This window comes from Anomaloglossus baeobatrachus, chromosome 2, assembly GCF_048569485.1.
Source record: "Anomaloglossus baeobatrachus isolate aAnoBae1 chromosome 2, aAnoBae1.hap1, whole genome shotgun sequence".
NCBI classification, from domain to species: domain Eukaryota; kingdom Metazoa; phylum Chordata; class Amphibia; order Anura; family Aromobatidae; genus Anomaloglossus; species Anomaloglossus baeobatrachus.
The window spans coordinates 476,677,178-476,701,664 of NC_134354.1; the positions used below are offsets into that span (position 1 = coordinate 476,677,178).

Genomic DNA, 24,487 nt, shown 5'->3' on the forward strand with positions numbered 1-24,487 from the left:
AAATTTGTTAGCGACACATGTACCTTTTGAACTTGTCGCATCTTGAGCAGTTCTTATAGCAAAAAGCAGATGTAATTTACATTAATTTCTGTTGCAAGTTTTAATATATCTGTCAGATTGATGGTTTGAAACAGTACAAAAAATATATACCATATATACTCGAGTATAAGCCGAGGCCCCTAATTCTACCACAAAAAAACTGGGAAACCGTAATGACTCCAGTATAAGACTAGGGAGGGAAATGCAGCAGCTACTGGGAAGTTTCAAAAATAAAAATCCCAATAAAATGTACTGTGCCCATCCTTGTCCCCCCTTGTAGTAATGTGCCCCGTCCTTGTGTCCCCTCCCCTTATTGTAATGTGCCCATCCTTGTGCCTCTTTTTTTGGGCCCTACAGTAATGACCTCCTACCGGTCCTCTTCTTGTCCTCTATTATGAAATAAAAATTATTCTCACCTGTCCTCCGTTTCTGTTGTGACCTCAGCTCCTTCTTGTAGACCCCTCCGTGATCGTGTCCACTGCACAGGGCTGTAGACTGCCATCGTGGCTTTACTGCAGTTGAATGCTTTACTGCAACGCTGCTGCCGTAAAGCATTCAACTGCAGTAAAGCGCTGACAGCAGCAGCGGCGGCGGCCCCGTGTACAGGACGCGATCATGGAGGGGTCTATGTGCCTGCGGTCTGCAAAAGGCACCCCTTGATGATCACGTCCCGTGCACGGAGCCGCCGCTGCAGGATGTCATCGTGGCTTTACAGCAGTTGAATGCTTTACGGCGGCAGCAGTGTGCACGGAGCCACCACTGCTGTCAGCGCTTTATAGCAGTTGAATGCTTTGCTGCACCGCTGCCACTGTAAAGCATTCAACTGCAGTAAAGACATGACTGCATCCTGCAGCCCCGTGCATCAGCCGCTATCACAGAGGGGTCTACGTGCCTTGCGATCTACAAGAAGCAGCTGAGGTCACCGCGGGAGCGGAGGACAGGTGAGAATATGAGAATATTTTTTTTGTGGGACCCTGACTCGAGTATAAGCTGGGGGGGCATTTTCAGCTTAAAATGGGCTGAAAAACTCGGCTTATACTCGAGTATATACGGTAAGTGATACAAAACAGAGTTTATTTCCAGCATAAAAAATTAAACCTACCCATACTGGGCATTTCAGAGCCTGTTTCTGTGCATTGTTATGGTTCCAGCAGTCCAACACCCCCCCGATCATATAGTTATCACTTGTCCTGTGGATTGCCGATAACTTTCCGGGCCTGATTCGGCAAGACCTGCGTTGTTCACTCCGCTCTTGAAGAGATGTACTGGAGCCTCAAGTTGCTCCAAAATTGTGAATTTTCAAAGCTTTTTACAGAAAATCTTTAAATCAGTTTGTCAGTGATGGCGAAAAATCCTTTAGTTCTTCATGTGATGTCTGTCATATCACAGATGAGAGCAGATGCCATAAGTGGCAGACCTTTTTGGAGTGAGTGTAGGCCTTCATGCGCCAATTCGGTCATATTGGTTGCTACGTCTGTGCCGTACTTTGCTTTATTACAGCTGAACATTATTTATATATCTGTCGCTCTTCAACTTTTTAAGTTTTAATGACTGTGTCCATATGGATATTACTATGTACATGAAACTTTCTTTATATTTACAGGTGAAACTGGTTCTGGCAAGACAACGCAGATTCCACAGTACCTGTATGAAGCCAGCATAGGGCGCCAGGGCATGATTGGTGTGACCCAACCTCGCAGAGTAGCTGCTATATCTCTGGCAACAAGAGTGTCGGAAGAGCGAAAGACCGAGCTCAGTAAACTGGTAAGTAACCTCATTCACGGTACGACCAGTTGGGTATTATCAGAAGCAGACGTCTTCTTTTTCCATCAAGTGTTGAGTTTCATGCTCTTTTAAGAAGGTTTGTAGATGGACTCTTCTTAACCTTGTGTGTCTGCATTGACAGGTGGGGTACACTGTACGTTTTGAAGATGTGACCTCAGAAGAGACTAAAATAAAGTTCCTCACTGATGGTATGCTTCTCCGTGAGGCGATTGGAGATCCACTTCTGCGCAGGTACAGTGTGGTCATCCTGGATGAGGCTCATGAGAGGACCGTTCACACTGATGTCCTTTTTGGAGTTGTCAAAACAGCACAAAAAAAGAGAAAAGAGCTTGGAAAGCTACCGTTAAAGGTAATCCCACACACTCAGTTGTTTCTCTTATCTGTATATTGCTGTAAGATATTTTATTATACCTATTTTTATCACCTAGTAGTATAAAATCTGCTTCAGATACCAAGGTTCTACTGGAGGAAATAAAGGCCACGTCTCACTAAGCGACATCGCTGCTGAGTCACGGTTTTTGTGATGCAACAGCGATTTTGCTAGCGATGTCGCTGTGTGTGACATCCAGCAACAACCTGGCCCCTGCTGTGAGGTCGCCAATCGTTGCTGAATGTCCTGGACCATTTTTTGGTTGTTGCTCTCCCGCTGTGAAGCACACATTGCTGTGTTTGACAGCGAGAGAGCAACGATCTGAATGTGCAGGGAGCCGGCTTCTGTGGACGCTGGTAACCAAGGTACACATCGGGTAACCAAGCAAAGGCTTTGCTTGGTTACCCGATATTTACCTTGGTTACCGGCGTCCGCAGCTTCTAGAAGCCGGCTCCCTGCACTCGTAGCCAAGGTACACATCGGGTAACTATAAGTAAAGCGCTTTGCTTAGTAACTCGATGTGTACCATGGTTACAAAGCACAGCGTCGTTACACGGGTCGCTGGTGGCTGATCTGATTGCTGTGGAGATCTGCCTGTTTGACAGCTCACCAGCGTCGCTTAGTGTGACTGTACCTTAATGTCCAACTACGCTATAAAATTTAACAGTACAAAACTAAGGCTGGCCACACACTTATGATTACAACAAAGCAGCCATAGATGAAGATTGCTATTTGCTCTGACTCTTCCATAAATAATACGGTCCAAATGGACATCACATGCTGCAGATAAACCAGTACATATATTGAACAGGTTTATTCCAGCGTAAAGTAATAGTCCTGGATATCCTAACACTATACATTTCCCTATCTCCTGACAGGTCATTATAATGTCGGCTACAATGGACGTGGACCTCTTCTCTCAATATTTCAATGGAGCCCCAGTTCTTTACTTGGAAGGCCGACAGCATCCCATCCAGGTTTTCTATACCAAGCAGTCTCAGAGTGATTATCTTCAAGCTGCGCTGGTTACAGTTTTTCAAATCCATCAGGTAACGTAAAAGGTTCTCCAAGTGGGAAAGTGATCATCTTATCAGAATGGGAGGAATTTGGACAATATGTGACAATGCCGTATCTAAACTTGATTTGTAGAATAGCAAGATAGGCAGTAAAATGGCAATAATGCTGAATAATTAGGGTTATCAAACTAAAGAATATGCTGTATTTTAACCATTTTTCGTTTTTATACTTTCATCATCATTTTCGTTATTCTTGGGCTAAAATAGAGACATGATGTAATAAATGGACCACAGACAGGATAACCGATCCCTAATGCACAGCAGGACTATAGGATTCCTGGTACATTGACATAGTCTACCTGTGGTGTACCTGATTCTGTCCTACTGGGGTCTCTATATTGGGGAAACTGGACAGAATCTGAAAGAGAAGACGAGGTCTCATTCTCACACGATTACAGACAGACATATCTACCTGTGGCTAAACATGTCTGTGCTCCAGGACCCATCATAAACAGTATGAAAGTTGTAATTTTAGAAGACCACTACAAATCATAGAGAGAGAAGGGTCTAAGAATATAAATGTATGACTGTCTTTGACATACTCCACATAGGATTAAATCTGGAAACAAGGATTTAAAGTACAATAAGGCCATGTGCGCACTAGAAATTGACTTTTTATTAAGGAAAAACCAGACCCTCTGAAAGAATCCCGCACCTGCGGTAAAAAACCGCAACGAAATCCGCATGCGGTTTTGCCACGGTTTTTCCGCAGGTTGGTCCCTGCAGGTTTTTACCATTTATCTATGGCAAAAACCACAGGGACCTGCGGAAAACAAGTGACATGCACATTAATTCCGCAGCAAAAATTCTACGGGTAACTCCGCGGGTATAAAGTGTGCGCACAGCATTTTTTATACCCATAGGTTTTGCTGGGGAATGACTGCATTTTAGAAACATGTTCTGCAGCAAATCCGGGGTTAAATCCACAGCGTGCGCAGATAGCCTTAGACGCACTTTTTGAACAAGAAACACCACTTCTGCTAAAATGTGTGTGCGTATTATAGATCGGAGGCAGGCTCCTGTGATGGCGGAGAATGCTGACACCAAGTCCTCCATGATCACAGAGCTATCCTCTCCTCCTGCTCCACACTGATCTACGTGATTGGTGCAGAGCAAGAGAGGAAGCTGAATGGGACCCTGCAGGAGCGGAGCAGCTGAAGGACCTTTCACAAGTAATTCCAGGACCTTTGATCATGTGACTGGGAGCAGTGTATGCAAATGTGAATGTAGCATAGCTGTGTGGAATACACACACTGTAGAGAAATACTAACAGTAGATTTATTACTTTCCTATTCTCCAACATTTCATTAAATTTGTTCTATTGATCCCTCAACCTCACGCCACAGGGGAAGTTTTAAAAAAAAAAAAAGGTTAAATATTTCTCCCATTTTCTGCTGTCTAAATCTAGGCTGTATCCTATGGCAAGGAGGATCTCATAGTCTGAAAAATACGGTATCTGCTCCAGAGATGGCGAGGGAATCTGGTCTTTGGTCTTACATCAGTTTCGGGACAATGAAGGCCGCTTTACACGCAACGACATCGCTAACGAGATGTCGTTTGCCATGGAATTTGTGACGCACATCCGGCCTAGTTAGCGACGTCGTTGCGTGTGACACGTATGAGCGACTGCTAACGATCAAAAATACTCACCTAATCGTTGATTGTTGACACGTCGTTCAAATCCCAAATATCGTTGATGCTGCTGGACGCAGGTTGTTCGTCTTTCCTGAGGCAGCACACATCGCTACATGTGACACCCCAGGAACGACGAACACCGTACCTGCGTCCTCTGGCAACAAGGTGGGCGTGACTTTCATGCGGCTGCTCTCCGCCCCTCCGCTTCTATTGGACGCCTGCCGTGTGACGTCGCTGTGACGCTGCATGAACCGCCCCCTTAGAAAAGAGGCTGTTCGCTGGCCACAGCGACGTCGTTAGGCAAGTAAGTATGTGTGACTGGTACTAGCGATTTTGTCCGCCACGGGCAGCGATTTGCCCGTGACGCACAAACGACGGGGGAGGGTGCGAACGCTATCGGCATCGCTAGCGATGTCGCAGCGTGTAAAGCCCCCTTAAGGCCATGTGCACACATTGAGTATTTGTTGAGTTGTTGTTTTTTGTTTTTTTTTTATCTCACTGTTTGTAAGCCAAAACCAAGAGTGGGTGATAAACACAGTGGTGACGTGTTTCTATTATACCTTTTCTCTGATTGTTCCACTCCTGGTTTTGGCTACAGATACTGAGATAAACTACTGACCAAATACTCAGTGTGCACGTGGCCTCACACTTTCACACTGCTTATTTTAACTAATTAAAAGGTGTCATTAATCACTTTGCTTATTTCTTTGTCGCTCCTTATTGGGAGACCCAGACAATTGGGTGTATAGCTATGCCTCCGGAGGCCACACAAAGTATTACACTAAAAGTGTAAAGCCCCTCCCCTTCAGCCTATACACCCCCCGTGCTGCCACGGGCTCATCAGTTTTTATGCTTTGTGCGAAGGAGGTCAGACATGCACGCATAGCTCCACAGCTTAGTCAGCAGCAGCTGCTGACTATGTCGGATGGAAGAAAAGAGGGCCCATAACAGGGCCCCCAGCATGCTCCCTTCTCACCCCACTCTTGTCGTCGGTGTTGTTAAGGTTGAGGTATCCATTGCGGGTACGGAGGCTGGAGCCCACATGCTGTTTTCCTTCCCCATCCCCCTTAGGGCTCTGGGTGAAGTGGGATCCTATCGGTCTCCAGGCACAGGAGACCGTGCTCCATCCACAGCTCCTGAGGACCCTGCTGGATAGGAGCCGAGTATCGTTCAGGGACATGGCCCTGCTACTTTGAGGTACTCTGTGTCCCCGTGGGGACCGCGCACAGCAACACTCCAGCATTGCTGGGTGTGCTAGTGCACCGGGGACCGCAGCGCTGACTGCGTTTGTGCCATTACACACTTCAGCGTCGCTGAGTGTGTTTGTGTAGGGGGACTGCCGCGCTGACCGCCGCTGCCAGGGTTATCACTGCGGCGCGGCTGGGACTGTTAGTGCGCCGGGGACTTCCGCGCCGACCGCGCTTATACGGCGGCCGCGCTTATAACTCGAGTCCTCGGCTTTTGCGGCCTAGTCTCTTTTTCTTCCCGCCCCCAGCCCTGCCAGTCAGGGGAAGGGCGGGACGCTGTACAGCACGGCAACACTGAGGGCTGGAGCATGCTTTGCATACTCCACCCCCCTCACTCTGCACAGTGGGGCACCAGTTCCCGCACTTTTCTGGGTCACGCCCACGGCTCCCTCCTCTCCTCAGGACGCCGGCAGCCATTCCTCTCAGCTCTGCTAACGCTGGAGAGGACAGACAAGCTCAGGGACACCCAGGCAGGAATTCTGGTGCCCACACAACCGCTTTGCGCAGGCGGTAATCAGCACCTGTGGTGCTGGCCCCACTAGTGCAGAAGTGTACTTATAGATTATATGATTATAGACTATACTTTACACTGTTGATTTTTGGCTATATACCCTCCTGTATTGCTCAGAGGAGACAACAGCATGTCGTCCACAAATAGCAAGGGTGCCAAAGCACAGGCTTACTATGCTGCCTGTGCAGCATGTACGGCTATACTGCCGGCAGGTTCCACTGACCCTCATTGTGTGCAATGCCCGGCCCCTGTGGCACTTTCTCAGCCGGAGCCTCTGCTAAGGGTGGCCCAGGGAGAACCACCTGTTAACACTGTCCAGGTGACAGGGACGGAGTTTGCAGTTTTTACTGAAAGACTTTCTGAGACTATGGCTAAGATATTAGAAGCCTTGCAGTCCAGGCCGGCATCTCAAGCCATGGGCACTGTGCAATCATTGCACCCTGGTCCCCCTCAGTTGGAACAGCAATGTCCTCCCGGGGTGTCTCATGGATCCCAGGGTGAGGTCTCTGACACGGACCGCAGCCCCAGACCGACTAAGCGAGCTCGCTATGAAATCCCCTCGACATCATAACAATGTTCAGGGTCTCAGCGAGAGGACTCTCTGTATGATAAAGCGGAGGTAGCTGATCAGGATTCTGATCCTGAAGCCGCTCTCAACCTTGATACTCCTGATGGGGACGCCATAGTGAATGATCTTATTGCGTCCATCAATGAAATGTTGGATATTTCTCCCTCAGCTCCTCCAGTGGAGGAGTCAGCTTCTCAGCAGGAGAAATTCCGTTTCAGGTTTCCCAAGCGTACAAAGAGTATGTTTCTGGACCACTCTGACTTCAGAGAGGCAGTCCAGAAACACCGAGCTTGTCCAGATAAGCGTTTTTCCAAGCGCCTTAAGGATACACGTTACCTTTCCCCCCTGACGTGGTCAAGGGCTGGACTCAGTGTCCCAAGGTGGATCCTCCAATCTCCAGACTGGCGGCTAGATCCATAGTTGCAGTGGAAGATGGAGCTTCTCTCAAGGATGCCACTGACAGACAGATGGAGCTCTGGTTGAAATCCATCTATGAAGCTATCGGCGCGTCGTTTGCTCCAGCATTCGCAGCCGTATGGGCACTCCAAGCTATCTCAGCTGGTCAGGCGCAAATTGACGCACTCACACGTACGTCTGCGCCGCAGGTGGCGTCCATAACCTCTCAAACGTCGGCATTTGCGTCCTACGCTATTAATGCTGTCCTGGACTCTGCGAGCCGTACGGCGGTTGCAGCCGCCAATTCGGTGGCAATACGCAGGGCCTTGTGGCTGCGGGAATGGAAGGCAGATTCGGCTTCCAAAAAAGTGCTTAACTGGATTGCCATTTTCTGGTGACCGTTTGTTTGGTGAGAGATTGGATGAAATCATCAAACAATCCAAGGGAAGGGAAACATCCTTACCCCAGGCCAAACCAAAAACACCCCAACAGAGGAGGGGACAGTCGAGGTTTCGGTCCTTTCGGGGTGCGGGCAGGTCCCAATTCTCCTCGTCCAAAAGGCCTCAGAAGGATCAGAGGAACTCCGACGCATGGCGGTCTAAATCACGCCCTAAAAAGAACGCCGGAGGTGCCGCTACCAAGGCGGCTTCTTCATGACTTACGGCCTCCTCACACCGCATCCTCGGTCGGTGGCAGGCTCTCCCGCTTTTGCGACACCTGGCTGCCACAAGTAAAAGACCGTTGGGTGAGAGACATTTTGTCTCACGGTTACAGGATAGAGTTCAGCTCTCGTCCTCCGACTCGATTCTTCAGAACATCTCCGCCTCCCGAGCGAGCCGAGGCTCTTCTGCAGGCGGTGGGCATTCTGAAGGCAGAAGGAGTGGTGGTCCCGGTTCCTCTTCAGTAACAGGGTCACGGTTTCTACTCCAACCTGTTTGTGGTTCCAAAAAAGGACGGGTCCTTCCGTCCTGTTTTGGACCTAAAACTGCTCAACAAACACGTAAGGACCAGGCGGTTCCGGATGGAATCCCTCCGCTCCGTCATCGCCTCAATGTCCCAAGGAGATTTCCTAGCATCGATCGATATCAAGGATGCTTATCTCCACGTACCGATTGCTCCAGAGCATCAGCGCTTCTTGCGCTCCGCCATAGGAGACGAACATCTTCAGTTCGCGGCACTGCCGTTCGGCCTGGCGACAGCCCCAAGGGTTTTCACCAAGGTCATGGCTACAGTAGTTGCGGTCCTCCACTCTCAGGGTCACTCAGTGATACCGTACTTAGACGATCTGCTGGTCAAGGCACCCTCTCAAGAGGCATGCCAACACAGCCTCAACGTTACTCTGGAGATTCTCCAGAGTTTTGGGTGGATCATCAATTTTCCAAAGTCAAATCTGACACCGGTCCAATCGCTGACATATCTTGGCATGGAGTTTCATACTCTTCCAGCGATAGTGAAGCTTCCGCTGGACAAACAGCGTTCACTACAGACAGGGGTGCAATCTCTCCTTCAAGGTCGGTCACTCCCCTTGAGGCGCCTCATGCACTTCCTGGGGAAGATGGGGCAGCAATGGAAGCAGTCCCTTTCGCGCAGTTTCACCTGCGTCCTCTTCAATGGGACATCCTACGCAAGTGGGACAGGACAGGAACGTCTCCCTCTCTCAGGCAACCAAAGCTTCCCTTCGGTGGTGGCTTCTTCCCACCTCATTATCGAAGAGGAAATCCTTCCTACCCCCATCTGGGGCGGTGGTCACGAAGGACGCGAGTCTGTCAGGGTGGGGAGCAGTTTTTCTCCACCACAGGGCTCAGGGTATGTGGACTCAGCAAGAGTCCTCACTTCAGATCAATGTTCTGGAGATCAGGGCAGTGTATCTTGCCCTAAAAGCGTTCCAGCAGTGGCTGGAAGGCAAGCAGATCCGAATTCAGTCGGACAACTCCACAGCGGTGGCTTACATCAACCACCAAGGTGGGACACGCAGTCGGCAAGCCTTCCCGGAAGTCCGGCGGATTCTGCTGTGGGTGGAAGCCACAGCATCCACCATATCCGCAGTTCACATCCCGGGCGTAGAAAACTGGGAAGCAGACTTTCTCAGTCGCCAGGGCATGGACGCAGGGGAATGGTCCCTTTACCCGGATCTGTGGCATCTCACGGTCGGCCAACCGTGGGCACTGCCAGACCGACCAGATTTGCTGTCTCAAGGGCCGTTTTTTCCATCTGAATTCTGCGGCCCTCAACCTGACTGTGTGGCCATTGAGTCCTGGATCCTAGCGTCTTCAGGATTATCTCAAGAGGTCATTGCCACTATGAGACAGGCTAGGAAACCAACGTCCGCCAAGATCTACCACAGGACGTGGAAAATATTCCTGTCGTGGTGCTCTGCTCAGGGGTTTTCTCCCTGGCCATTTGCCTTGCCCACTTTTCTGTCCTTTCTTCAATCCGGATTGGAAAAGGGTTTGTCGCTAGGCTCCCTTAAGGGACAAGTCTCTGCGCTCTCTGTGTTTTTTCAGAAGCGCCTGGCCAGACTCCCACAGGTACGCACGTTCCTGCAAGGGGTTTGTCACATCGTCCCTCCTTACAAGCGTCCGTTAGAACCCTGGGATCTGAACAGGGTGCTGATGGTTCTTCAGAAACCACCGTTCGAGCCAATGAGGGATATTTCGCTCGCACGCCTTTTGCAGAAAGTGGTTTTTCTAGTAGCAGTCACCTCACTTCGGAGAGTGTCTGAGTTGGCAGCATTATCATGCAAAGCTCCTTTCCTGGTGTTTCACCAGGACAAGGTGGTTCTGCGTCCGGTTCCGGAATTCCTCCCTAAGGTGGTATCACCTTTTCATCTCAATCAGGACATCTCCTTACCCTCGTTTTGTCCTCATCCAGTTCACCAATGTGAAAAGGATTTGCACTTGTTAGATCTGGTGAGAGCACTCAGAGTCTACATTTCTCGTACGGCGCCCCTGCGCCGCTCGGATGCACTCTTTGTCCTTGTCGCTGGCCAGCGTAAAGGGACACAAGCTTCCAAATCCACCCTGGCTCGGTGGATCAAGGAACCAATTCTCGAAGCTTACCGTTCCTCGGGGCTTCCGGTTCCCTCAGGACTGAAGGCCCATTCTACCAGGGCCGTGGGAGCGTCCTGGGCCTTGTGACACCAGGCTACGGCTCAGCAGGTGTGTCAGGCAGCTACCTGGTCGAGCCTGCACACTTTCACGAAACACTATCAGGTGCATACCTATGCTTCGGCAGATGCCAGCCTAGGTAGGCAAGTCCTTCAGGCGGCGGTTGCCCACCTGTAGGACGGAGCCGTTACGGCTCTATTATGAGGTATTATTTACCCACCCAGGGACTGCTTTTGGACGTCCCAATTGTCTGGGTCTCCCAATAAGGAGCGACAAAGAAGAAGGGAATTTTGTTTACTTACCGTAAATTCCTTTTCTTCTAGCTCCAATTGGGAGACCCAGCACCCGCCCCTTTTTTTGTATACACATGTTGTTCATGTTAAATGGTTTCAGTTCTCCGATATTCCTTCGGATTGAATTTACTTTAAACCAGTTTATAATTTTTTCCTCCTTCTGGCTTTTGCACCAAAACTGATGAGCCCGTGGCAGCACGGGGGGTGTATAGGCTGAAGGGGAGGGGCTTTACACTTTTAGTGTAATACTTTGTGTGGCCTCCGGAGGCATAGCTATACACCCAATTGTCTGGGTCTCCCAATTGGAGCTAGAAGTAAAGGAATTTACGGTAAGTAAACAAAATTCCCTTCTTTTTTTTTATGTGTGGGGCTAAGAACTTACCGGCAGGTAGTTGCAAACTACCTGCCTCTTCTGTCCGGTGAGGATCTCTGCCAGCTCAGAGCGGTGATTGACCTGCTAGTAATTTTCCTGCTTGTGTTGTCACATCAACAGAGCAGCTTCTTCTCTTCCGCTGAGCTCTGTCTGTCAATGACGCTACACTGATGTCCTGGGGATAGACAGCCGGGTTACCACTGCCTAACTGTGGGGGCAGGCTGTCAATGAACATTTCAGCAGTGACGCACCATCGACAAAGGAGACTGTCAGAGCGAGCGCTGCACTGTTCACATGGAGAGCCTCCACCTGATGCTGCGGAGGTCCTTGTTGGGTAGAACAGGCACATCTAGCAACTCTCTTGGCTGGTAATTTCTGAGCCACATAGGAAAGAATAACCAAAGTCCTAGATAACCTGTTTTGTTTTTTATTTATTCTCCAAGCACATTCCTCAATTTTTTTTTCTCTAAATGTCCATTTATTTTGTTGTTTTTGTATGTGTGTGATTCCATGCCTGATGAATAGATCTAAATGCTCTTGAAAGCTTGCTCTGTAACATAATGTATTTCATTTTCTTCATCGTTCCTTATGGGAGACCCAGACCATGGGTGTATAGCTTCTGCCTCCGGAGGACACACAAAGTACTACACTAAAAAGTGTAGCTCCTCCCTCCGAGCATATACACCCCCTGGATGAACACATCTAGCCAGTTCAATGCTTTGTGTTCAGGAGGTCACACACACATGCATTCTCATCTGATTTTTGATTTCAAAGACTTGGAAGAAAAGCGGGTCCAACCTGGACTCCCGGCATGTCCCTTCTCACCCCACTGTGTCGGCGGTGCTGTTAAGGTTGATTTACAAGGCTGGAACCTTACATGCCGCGCTCCTTCACCATCCCTCGGGGTCTGGCTTAAAGTGGGAGCCATCACGGTTCTCTCTGCTTTGCAGGAGACCGGTCTCCATCCACAGCCCTTTCAGGACCCTGCCGGACGGAGCGCTCACCCCTGAGGGACCTGGCCCTGCGTCTCATAAGCTAAGTATTGAGACGTTATTGAAGGGTCCCTTGTGCATTTATTGTGGGGAGAGTGTGTTATGTCACTGTGCTGTGATTTCCGGCCGGTTCTCTGAGAACCGCGCCGAGTGTGCCTGCTCGTCGGCCGCATGAGAAAATTTAGGCCCTGGCTTCGGCTGCGGCCTAGTTTCGTTTTCACTGCCCCTGCATGTCAGTCATGCAGGGGGACAGTGCGGCGCCGCCCACCGGCCGTTCAGCTCAGGGGAGGACACTCCTCTCTGAGGAGATGTTTCCCTCCCCTGTATTTCTCCTTGGCCCTCCGGTTCCCGCTCTTGGACTAAACTCCGCCCCCCCCTCCTCACTCCGGCGCCATTTTATCAGTGTTTACACACTGATCGGCGCTGGCTGCTGCAGCTTTGTATCTGTCTGGGGGTCCAAGCTGTGGAATCCGGAGGGCACACAAAACGGTCTGGTAAGCCACAACCTCTGGTTGTGGACTTTATTATACACTCTCTGGGGGTCATTCTGAAGGAGTGTGTTCTTTACTGCAGAGCCTCCACCTCAGCAGCATGTCTCTCACTAGGAGCAAGGCTTTACTCTATATGCACTGCATGTCAGCTCATACTGCCTGAACCGAGCACATATCCACATTGTGATGCCTGCTCTAACATGGTGGTGCCTCAGCCTGGAGTCTCCCCAGGGGTCCCTCCGGCTGCTCCGGCCCCGGTGGCTGAACCCCCGGCTTGGGTAGCATCGTTTTCTAAAGCTATCTCCCAGTCCTTTGCCGACTCCATGGGACAGCTGTCCCGGACTCTGCTGACCATGCATCAGCCCCCTTCTCAGGGCGCCTCTGCTGCTCCGACTCGCTCTGCAGAGCTCACAGAGGATTTTTCATCTGTTCCCGGACCCCGTCCTCCTAAACGGAGACGCAGGGACTCTTCTCCTTCCTCGTCCCACGGCTCTGATTCACGAGCTGAATTGCAGGGCGAGGAGGATGCCTTTACTGTGGGCTCGGACGCTACCTCTATGTACCCCATTGATTTATCTGAAGGGGATGCGGATGTTAGTGACTTGATTGCATCCATTAATTCCGTACTGGACCTCAATCCACCAGTGTCAGAGGAACAAGCCTCTCTGGTAGAAAAACACCAGTTTACCTCACCTAAGAGAGCAAGGAGTATGTTTTTTAACCACTCCAGTTTTCAGGCCACTGTGACCAAGCCCAGGGCCTGTCCTGACAAACGCTTCCCAAAGCGTAGCTCTGATGAACGTTTTCCCTTTCCACCAGAGGTGGTCAAGGAGTGGGCTCATTCACCAAAGGTAGATCCTCCAGTGTCTAGAATCTCAGCCCGGACAGTTGTATCTGTGGCCGATGGCACCTCACTTAAGGATCCCACTGACCGCCAGGTTGACCTTCTGGCCAAATCTGTATATGAGGCGGCAGGGGCCTCGTTCTCCCCGTCTTTTGCAGCGGTGTGGGCTCTTAAGGCCGCCTCTGCTTCTCTGGAGGAGATGCATTCCCTCACCAGGGACTCTATGCCCGAAATGGTTGCCTTAACTTCCCAGGCTTCGGCTTTTTCATCCTATGCCATGTCTGCCATTCTGGAGGCTTCTCACCGCACGGCGGTGGCTTCCGCTAATTCCCTCGCGATCCGCAGGATCTTGTGGCTTCGAGAGTGGAAAGCAGACGCTTCTTCTAAGAAGTACCTTGCTGGGCTCCCCTTTGCTGGGTCCCGGCTGTTCGGTGAACAACTGGATGAAATTATTAAGGAAGCTACTGGTGGGAAGAGTACTTCCTTGCCACAAACTAAAACCAGGAAACCTGTCCAGGGCAGGAACCAGTCGAGGTTTCGTTCCTTTCGTTCCTCTAACTGGTCATCCTCTAAGCCCTCAGCCTCGTCCACTAACTCAGCCAAGGATCGAAAACCAAGCTGGCGCACGAAGCCGCGTCCTCAGAAGAGCGGAGGAGCCGCTGCCACTAAGGCAGCCTCCTCTTGACTATCTGGCTGCGCCAGCAACGTCCTTGGTCGGTGGCAGGCTCTCCCACTTTGGCGACGTGTGATTCCAACACGTCTCCGATCAGTGGGTGCGGGATATCATCTCCCACGGCTACAGGAAAGAATTTTCTTCCAGCCCGCCAAACAGATTTTTTCTGTCCACTCCCCCCTGCTCCAAAGCCGCTGCCTTCTCTCAGGCCGTGGCTTCCTTGCAGGCCAACGGAGTAATTGTACCGGTTCCCGCCCGGGAACGGTTCAGAGGTTTCTACTCAAACCTCTTCCTAGTGCCCAAGAAGGACGGTTCCTTCCGGCCCATCCTGGATCTCAAGCTTCTCAACAAGCATGTTCAGGTGCGGCACTTTCGCATGGAATCTCTGCGATCAGTCATTGCCTCAATGACCCAAGGAGATTTTCTAGCATCCATCGACATCAGAGATGCCTATCTGCATGTGCCAATTGCAGTTTCACACCAGCGTTGGCTACGTTTTGCAATCGGAGAGGAACATTTCCAATTCGTGGCTCTCCCCTTCGGGTTAGCCACGGCCCCTCGTGTATTCACCAAGGTCATGGCAGCAGTGGTTGCGGTTCTGCACCTCCAGGGGTTGGCAGTGATTCCTTACCTGGACGACCTTCTAGTCAAGGCTTCATCCAGTGCAGACTGTCAGCGGAGTGTCTCGCTCACTCTCGCCACGCTTGTTCAATTCGGGTGGCTTGTCAATCTGCCCATGTCCACTCTGACCCCGACCCAGGAACTTACGTACCTAGGGATGCAATTCGAGACTCTGCCGGCACTTGTGAAGCTGCCCTTAGTCAAACAGCAGTCCCTTCATCTGGCGGTACGCTCTCTGCTGAGGCCCCGCCGTCATTCCATCAGGCACCTCATGCAGGTGCTGGGTCAGATGGTGGCATCAATGGAAGCGGTTCCCTTTGCTCAGTTCCATCTGCGTCCCCTGCAGCTGGACATTCTCCGCTGCTGGGACAAGCGGACCTCTTCCTTGCACAGGCTAGTGGCTCTGTCGTCACAGACCAGGAGCTCTCTTCAGTGGTGGCTTCGGCCCCTCTCTCTGTCCCAGGGACGCTCCTTTCGGGCCCCGTCCTGGGTGATTCTCACCACGGATGCCAGTCTATCCGGCTGGGGAGCGGTGTTTCTCCACCACCGAGCACAGGGCACTTGGACTCCGTCCGAATCAGCCCTCTCGATCAATGTGCTGGAAATCAGAGCTTTGCTCCTAGCTCTCGTAGCCTTTCACCACCTGTTGGCGGGCAAGCACATTCGAGTCCAATCAGACAACGCGACAGCAGTTGCCTACATCAATCACCAGGGCGGGACTCGCAGCCGCCTAGCAATGTTGGAAGTTCAACGCATCCTTCAGTGGACGAAGGACTCCAAGTCCACCATATCCGCAGTCCACATCCCAGGCGTAGAAAACTGGGAGGCAGATTATCTCAGCCGTCAAACCGTGGACAGCGGCGAGTGGGCCCTGCATCCGGCAGTGTTCCGGTCAATCTGCCGCAAGTGGGGCACTCCGGAAGTGGATCTAATGGCATCCCGGCGAAGCCTAATCACAGGCGAAACGGCCGTCGTCCGCAGTGAGGGGCCGCATCCAGGTCTCCTCCACCCGCCTACTACTACACACCTTTTAACTTTGTGTATGGAATAAAGATTCTCCGGAAAAAGATTTCAGCATTGGTGCGGTCTTATTCTTCTTCTTTATTGGATGATTGGAACCTACTGCTTCTGTTTGGACCTGCACGCTGATCCGGTTTTTACCAAGGACGACCAGTGCTGTATTCCTTCCCCTCCAGTGAGCCCAGGTGTAACGAGCATATACGGGTAGTGCAGGACTGTGTTCTTCCTTGGATCCGTAGAAAACTGGGAGGCAGATTATCTCAGCCGTCAAACCGTGGACAGCGGCGAGTGGGCCCTGCATCCGGCAGTGTTCCGGTCAATCTGCCGCAAGTGGGGCACTCCGGAAGTGGATCTAATGGCATCCCGGCACAACAACAAGGTCCCGGTTTACGTGGCTCGCTCCCACGATCCTCAGGCCTTGGCGGCGGACGCGCTGGTTCAGGATTGGTCCCAGTTCCGTCTGGCCTACGTGTTTCCCCCTCTAGCTCTCTTGCCCAGAGTCCTGCGCAAGATCAGGATGGAGGGCCGTCGGGTCATAATCATTGCTCCAGACTGGCCCAGGCGAGCTTGGTACCCAGACCTGCTCCGTCTGTCCGTAGAGGTGCCGTGGCATCTCCCGGACCGCCCAGACCTTCTCTCACAAGGTCCGTTTTTCCGCCAGAATTCTGCGGCTCTCAGATTGACGGCGTGGCTCTTGAGTCCTGGATCCTGACGGCTTCAGGCATTCCTTCCGAGGTCATCTCCACTATGACTCAGGCTCGGAAGTCTTCCTCGGCCAGGATTTACCACAGGACTTGGAGAATTTTCCTGTCCTGGTGTCGCTCTTCCGGCCATGCTCCTTGGCCGTTTTCCTTGCCGACCATCCTGTCCTTTCTACAGTCCGGTCTGCAGCTGGGACTGTCCCTCAATTCCCTCAAGGGACAGGTCTCGGCTCTGTCAGTGTTGTTCCAGCGGCGTATCGCCCGACTGGCCCAGGTGCGCACCTTCATGCAGGGCGCATCTCACATCATTCCGCCTTACCGGCGGCCTCTGGATCCCTGGGACCTCAATCTGGTCCTCACGGCCTTACAGAAACCCCCCTTTGAGCCTCTTAGGGAGGTTTCTTTGTTTCGTCTTTCACAGAAAGTGGTCTTTCTGGTGGCCATAACTTCTCTCAGGAGAGTCTCTGATTTGGCTGCGCTCTCTTCGGAGTCACCCTTTTTGGTTTTTCACCAAGACAAGGTGGTTCTCCGTCCGACTCCGGACTTTCTCCCTAAGGTGGTGTCTCCTTTCCACTTTAACCAGGACATTTCATTGCCTTCCCTTTGTCCGGCCCCTGTGCATCGCTTTGAGAAAGCGTTGCATACTTTAGATTTGGTGCGGGCGCTCCGGATCTATGTGTCACGCACCGCTGTCCTTAGGCGGTGCACCTCTCTTTTTGTGCTGACCACAGGTCAGCGCAAGGTTCTCTCTGCTTCTAAACCGACCCTAGCTCGTTGGATTAGGTCGGCCACATCCGATGCCTACCAATGTTCTCAGGTGCCCCCTCCCGCCGGGGATTAGGGCGCACTCGACCAGAGCTGTCGGTGCCTCTTGGGCTTTCAGGCACCAGGCTACGGCTCAGCAGGTCTGTCAGGCTGCCACTTGGTCTAGTCTGCACACCTTTTCGAAGCACTACCAAGTGCATGCTCATGCTTCGGCAGATGCGAGCTTGGGCAGACGCATCCTTCTGGCGGCTGTCGCCCATTTGTGAAGTTAGGTTTTGCCTACTTCTCAGTTTCTGTTTATTTCCCACCCATGGACTGCTTTGAGACGTCCCATGGTCTGGGTCTCCCATAAGGAACGATGAAGAAAAAGAGAATTTTGTTTACTTACCGTAAATTCTTTTTCTTATAGTTCCGTATTGGGAGACCCAGCACCCTCCCTGTTGCCTGTTGGCAGTTCTTGTTCCGTGTGTTTTCACCAGCTGTTGTTGTAGACAGAGGTTCCGGTTATTCCGGGTTTTACTCTATCTTTACTTGTGGGTGGATGTCCTCCTTCAGCTTTTGCACTAAACTGGCTAGATGTGTTCATCCAGGGGGTGTATATGCTCGGAGGGAGGAGCTACACTTTTTAGTGTAGTACTTTGTGTGTCCTCCGGAGGCAGAAGCTATACACCCATGGTGTGGGTCTCCCATGTCGGAACTATAAGAAAAAGAATTTACGGTAAGTAAACAAAATTCTCTTTTTTGTTAGCCATTAAAATATATCATGTTTACAAGGTCACTTTTTTTTGTTTTTATACTAAGAGTAATCCCTCTAGGTTAGATGCTGATGCATACCCTTTTCCCTTTAGGAGGCGCCAGCATCTCATGACATACTAGTGTTTCTGACTGGTCAGGAAGAAATTGAAGCAATGACGAAAACCTGCAGAGACATAGCCAAGCACCTCCCCGATGGCTGTCCTCAGATGACTGTGATGCCTCTTTATGCCTCTCTACCACATTCCCAACAGCTCCGTGTTTTCCAAAACGCCCCAAAGGTAAGTGTCACAGAGGGGTCTTTCGTGTCTCCAAAATGTGTGGTGACCAAGGTGTTCTAGAAGACAAAGTGTGAACACATACAGGGAAACAAACTTGATCCACATCAGAAAATAGCGCCTTTTTTTTTTTTCTTTCCCCCCAGGATCATCGTAAGGTCATTCTTTCCACCAACATTGCTGAGACCTCAATTACCATAACAGGAATCAAATATGTTGTAGATACCGGCATGGTGAAAGCAAAGAAGTATAACCCCGGTAGGTGTGTGCTGATGTCTCATATACCCTTTTACCTGTTTCTGTTATCTGGACAACAAATATCTGCAGTTGTTTTAGTGAAAGGGTCATGTTCACACGGATGGTTTCTATATCTGTAGGTTCTAAAAGGTGTGTTCTTTATTATCTATATTAACTGCATAGGCATCCTCTGTGTAAAAATAAGAAATTCTCGCCAGTGACTGAGCTTAGCGGTGATGCCAACGTATATGAGAAACGACAATAGTAAGGACGGCACCACCATAGGGTTAATAGGAAACGTGCCACCACCCATAAGCACAGAAGCAAAAAACAGGATTTATAATGGGTATGTGGGGCACAGCTTCACTAAATGTACCAATTTAGAAAAACCACAGTCCAAGTAATCATATGCAAAACATGAAAAAGTTTATTTGTACACACTTTAAAACACAATTAAAAAGACTGCAGCATTGTTTATAGTTTTATGATAGTTTAAGATTAGAATCAGATAGCAAAATGTCCCAATTTGTCTTTAATATTTGACGACTCTCCGACCATTGACCATTAAAAGTGGTGATCAATCTTGGAAAGGTGGATACTGAATCTCTTTATTTAGGTTTCAAAAGGGTACTCCGATCTGTATGTGATGCTTCCTGGAGGGCCCGATTGACCACTTTGCGTGGATACTTTCTATCTCTGAAGCGCAGGGTTAGATCTTGTGCCTGTATAAGGAAATTAGAATTTTCATTACCCTCATGGTGGCGTAACGCTTGGGGCGTGTTTACACCACCTCTGATTCATGCTACTCTGGTAATTATCAGCAGGCTTTCTTTATTTTGCACCAAATATGACTATTTTTGACTATGTATAGTGCAAACCAATGGTTTTTGTTAGCCTGTTCATGCTTTATATACTAATATCTGAGGTCCCATGGTGTATACATGCTGCATTATGGAGGGACTTTATGTCTTGGGTTTATGTCTTGGAGGAGCACTATCCCTTTGCCCAAACTGTACTTTTAGTCTGCAGTGCATGATCTTAGGCCCGCTTAGAAATATTGAGAAACAGGTTCAGGGACTAACCTTTCATAATATATATATTGTATGAATGTGTTATATACATTTTCTGATGTCAACGCATTACATTTGTCACCATAGAAAGTGGCCTTGAGGTTCTAGCCGTGCAGCGGGTATCAAAGGCCCAGGCCTGGCAAAGAACTGGAAGAGCAGGTAGAGAAGATAGTGGCATATGTTATAGACTCTACACAGAGGATGAGTTTGAGAAACTTGAGAAAATGACAGTACCAGAGATACAGAGGTAAGTTGTAGAGGTTTGGAAGACTTGAGTATAAAAACTATTGATGTATTGATGTAAATTATGCTTAATACTAAAGTAAAGCTTTACTAGGTAGCTTTATAGCATATTTAAAGGAACCTGAGATTTTGGGGGGGTGGCAATAAATGTGAGTTTCTTTATCGTTCCTATGGGAGACCCAGACCATGGGTGTTTAGCTTCTACCTCTGGAGGACACACAAAGTACTACACTTAAAAGTGTAGCTCCTCCCCCTGAGCTTATACACCCCCTGGTGAGCAAACCCAGCCAGTTTATCGCTTTGTGTTCAGGAGGCATACATCCACACATGCATTCTCATATGATTTTTTCCCTTTTGGAACGAGATGAAGAAGTGCGGGTCCACGTCTGGACCCCCGGCATGTCCCTTCTCACCCCACTGTGTCGGCGGTGTTGTAAGGTTGATTCTTAGGCTGGAGCCTTACATGCCGTGCTCCTTCACCATCCCTCCTGGGCTCTGGCTTGAAGTGGGAGCCAGCACGGTCTCCATCCGCAGCCCTTCAGGACCCTGCTGGAACGGAGCGCTCATCCCCAGGGACCTGGCCCTGCGTCTCAGAAGCTAAGTACCTGAGACTTTTATATTTCGGGGTGCCTGTACTTTATTGTTGGGGGAGAGTGTGCTTATTATGTTTACTGACATTTCCGGCGGGTGCTCTAGCTGTCGCCTGAGAACCGCGCCGATGGTGCCTGCGCGTCGGCCGCGCTGCTCAAATTTAGGCCCCGGCTTCGCCGGAGGCCTAGTTTCTGTTTTCACTGCCCTCGCATGTCACTCATGCAGGGGGACAGGCTCGGCTCCTCCCGGCGGCCGTTCTGTACAGGGGAGGGACACTCCCCACTGCAGTGTGTGTCCCCTCCCCTGTAGGTCTCAATGGCCCTCCAGATCCCGCTCTCAAGCAAGTCCCGCCCCCTCTCTTCGCTCCGGCGGCCATTTTTTCAGCGTTCTCTCTGCGATCAGTCATTGCAGCGCTGGTCTGCAGCATCCCTGCTGAGGTGCTATGCTTGGGGGTCCGGGCTTCGGGATCTGGAGGGCACACAACACCGCTCCAGCGGTTTGGTAAGCCACAACCGGCCTCCGGTTGTGGACCTCTGTATATACTCTCTGGGGGTCATTCTCTGGCAGAGCCCCCACTCCAGCAGCATGTTTCACACGAGGAGCAAGGCCCCAAAACTTTATGCTGTATGCGCTGCATGTAAGCTCCTGCTGCCTGAACCGAGCACCTTCCCACATTGTGATGCCTGCTCTAACTTGGCGGTTCCACAGCCAGGAGTCTCACCCCCAGTGGTTTCTCAGGCTGCTCCTGCTCCTGTGGCTGAACCCCCGGCTTGGGTAGAATCCTTTTCTAGGTCTATCTCCTAGTCCTTTGCTGAGTCCATGGGACTTCTGTCCAGGACTCTGATGAATATGCATCAGCCCCCTTCACAGGGTGCCTCTGCTGCTAGGGGTCTCTCAGGACCGGAGCTCACAGAGGATTCATCATTAGGGCCCAGACCCCGTCCTCCTGAGAAGAGACACAGGGTTTCCTCTCCCTCCTCCTCCCGTGGCTCTGATTCCAGAGCTGACTCGCAGGATGAGGAGGATGCCTTTACAGGGGGTTCGGAGGCTAACTCCATGTACCCCATTGATCTGTCCGAAAGTGACTCAGATCTTAGTGACTTGATTGCTTCTATTAATTCTGTACTGGATCTCAATCCGCCAGTATCAGAGGAGCAACCCTCTCTGGCAGAAAAGCACCAGTTTACCTTGCCTAAGAAAGCAAAGAGTGTGTTCTTTAACCGCTCCAGTTTTCAGGCAGCTGTGACCAAACCCAGGGCCTGTCCTGACAAACGCTTCCCAAAGCGTGGTTCTGATGACCGTTTTCCCTTTCCACCTGAGGTGGTCAAGGAGTGGGCTCACTCCCCAAAGGTAGACCCTCCGGTGTCTAGGCTCGCAGCCCGGACCGTTGTGTCGGTGGCTGATGGCACCTCCCTTAAGGATTCCACTGACCGTCAGATTGACCTTCTGGCCAAATCCGTGTATGAAGTGGTGGGGGCCTCGTTTTCCCCGACTTTTGCAGCAGTGTGGGCTCTCAAAGCCATCTCTGCTTCTCTAGAGGAGATGCATTCCCTCACCAGGGAATCTATGCCCGAAATGGATGCCTTAACTTCCCAAGCTTCGGCTTTTTCATCATATGCCATGTCAGCCATGCTGGAGGCTTCTCTCCGCACTGCGGTGGCTTCGGCTAATTCCCTCGCTATCCGCAGAATCTTGTAGCTTCGAGAGTGGAAGGCGGATGCTTCTTCACAGAAGTACCTTGCTGGGCTCCCTTTTGCTGGGTCCCGGCTGTTCGGAGAACAGCTGGATGAGATTATTAAGGAAGCAACTGGCGGGAAGAGTACTTCCATGCCACAAACCAAAGCCAGGAAACCTGCCCAGGGTAGGAATCAGTCGAGGTTTCGCTCCTTTCGTTCCTCCAACTGGTCGTCCTCTAAGCCCTCGGCCTCGTCCGCCAACTCAGCCAAGGACCAGAAATCCAACTGGCGCCCAAAAGCGCGTCCACAGAAGACCGCAGGAGCTGCTGGCACTAAGGCAGCCTCCTCGTGACTATCTGCCCGCTCCAGCAACGTCCTTAGTCGGTGGCAGGCTCTCCCACTTTGGCGACGCTTGGTTTCAACACGTCTCCGATCAGTGGGTGAAGGGAGATCATCTCCCACGGCTACAGGATAGAATTCTCTTCCAGTCCGCCAAACAGATTTTTTCTCTCAACTCCTCCCTGCTCCAAGGCCGCCGCCTTCTCACAGGCCGTGGCAGCCTTGCAGGCCAATGGAGTAATTGTACCGGTTCCCGCTCGGGAACGGTTCAGAGGTTTCTACTCAAATCTCTTCCTAGTTCCCAAAAAGGACGGTACCTTCCGGCCCATCCTGGATCTCAAGCTTCTCAACAAGCATGTTCAGGTGCGGCACTTTCGCATGGAGTCTCTGAGATCAGTCATTGCCTCAATGACCCAAGGGCATTTCCTGGCGTCCATCGACATCAGAGATGCCTATCTGCATGTGCCAATTGCAGTTTCACACCAGCGTTGGCTACGTTTTGCAATCGGAGAGGAACATTTCCAATTCGTGGCTCTCCCCTTCGGGTTGGCCACAGCCCCTCGGGTATTCACCAAGGTCATGGCCGCAGTGATTGCGGTTCTGCACCTACAGGAGTTGGCAGTGATTCCTTACCTGGACGACCTTCTAATCAAGGCTTCATGCAGCGCAGACTGTCAGCGGAGTGTCTCGCTCACTCTCGCCACTCTAGCCCAATTCGGCTGGCTGGTCAATCTGCCCAAATCCACTCTGACTCCGACCCAGAGTCTCACGTACCTAGGGATGCAGTTCGAGACTTTGCCGGCACTTGTGAAGTTGCCCTTAGTCAAACAGCAGTCCCTCCAACTGGCGGTGCGCTCTCTGCTGAGGCCCCGCCGTTATACCCTCAGGCGTCTGATGCAGGTGCTGGGTCAAATGGTGGCGTCAATGGAGGCTGTTCCCTTTGCCCAGTTCCATCTGCGCTCCCTGCAGCTGGACATTCTCCGCTGTTGGGACAAGCGGCCTTCCTCCTTACACAGGTTAGTGGCTCTGTCGCAACAAACCAGGAGCTCTCTTCAGTGGTGGCTTCGGCCTCTCTCCCTGTCCCAGGGACGCTCCTTCCTGGCCCCGTCCTGGGTGATTCTCACCACGGATGCCAGTCTATCCGGCTGGGGAGCGGTATATCTCCACCACAGAGCGCAGGGCACTTGGACTCCGTCCGAGTCAGCCCTTCCAATCAATGTGCTGGAAACCAGAGCTGTGCTTCTAGCTCTCCTAGCTTTTCACCACCTGTTGGCGGGCAGGCACATTCGAGTCCAGTCAGACAACGCGACAGCGGTTGCCTACATCAATCACCAAGGAGGGACATGCAGCCGCCTAGCAATGTTGGAGGTACAACGCATCCTTCAATGGGCGGAGGACTCCAAGTCCACCATATCCGCAGTCCACATCCCAGGCGTGGAAAACTGGGAGGCAGATTATCTCAGCCGTCAAACCGTGGACGGTGGCGAGTGGTCCCTGCACCCGGCAGTGTTTCAGTCAATCTGCCGCAAGTGGGGCACCCCGGACGTGGACCTAATGGCATCCCGTCACAACAACAAGGTTCCCGTTTACGTGGCTCGCTCCCACGATCCTCAGGCATTCGCCGCGGACGCACTGCTTCAAGACTGGTCCCAGTTTCGTCTGTCCTACGTGTTTCCCCCTCTAGCTCTCTTGCCCAGAGTTCTGCGCAAGATCAGAATGGAGGGCTGTCGAGTCATCCTCATTGCACCGGACTGGCCCAGGCGAGCTTGGTATCCAGACCTGCTCTATCTGTC

The 24,487-nt window shown here is 51.2% G+C and overlaps 1 protein-coding gene across 1 annotated transcript in view; it reads left to right on the plus strand.

The window, feature by feature from the left end:
* The window catches only part of DHX33 (DEAH-box helicase 33), a 43,943-nt gene that overhangs the window by 11,998 nt on the left and 7,458 nt on the right, over positions 1–24,487 (plus strand). Inside the window, exons 2-7 of the mRNA XM_075336384.1 lie at positions 1,643–1,803; positions 1,946–2,173; positions 3,073–3,243; positions 18,356–18,541; positions 18,685–18,796; positions 19,933–20,092. Coding sequence (XP_075192499.1) covers positions 1,643–1,803; positions 1,946–2,173; positions 3,073–3,243; positions 18,356–18,541; positions 18,685–18,796; positions 19,933–20,092 — 1,018 coding nt within the window. The remainder of the gene's footprint in view (positions 1–1,642; positions 1,804–1,945; positions 2,174–3,072; positions 3,244–18,355; positions 18,542–18,684; positions 18,797–19,932; positions 20,093–24,487) is intronic.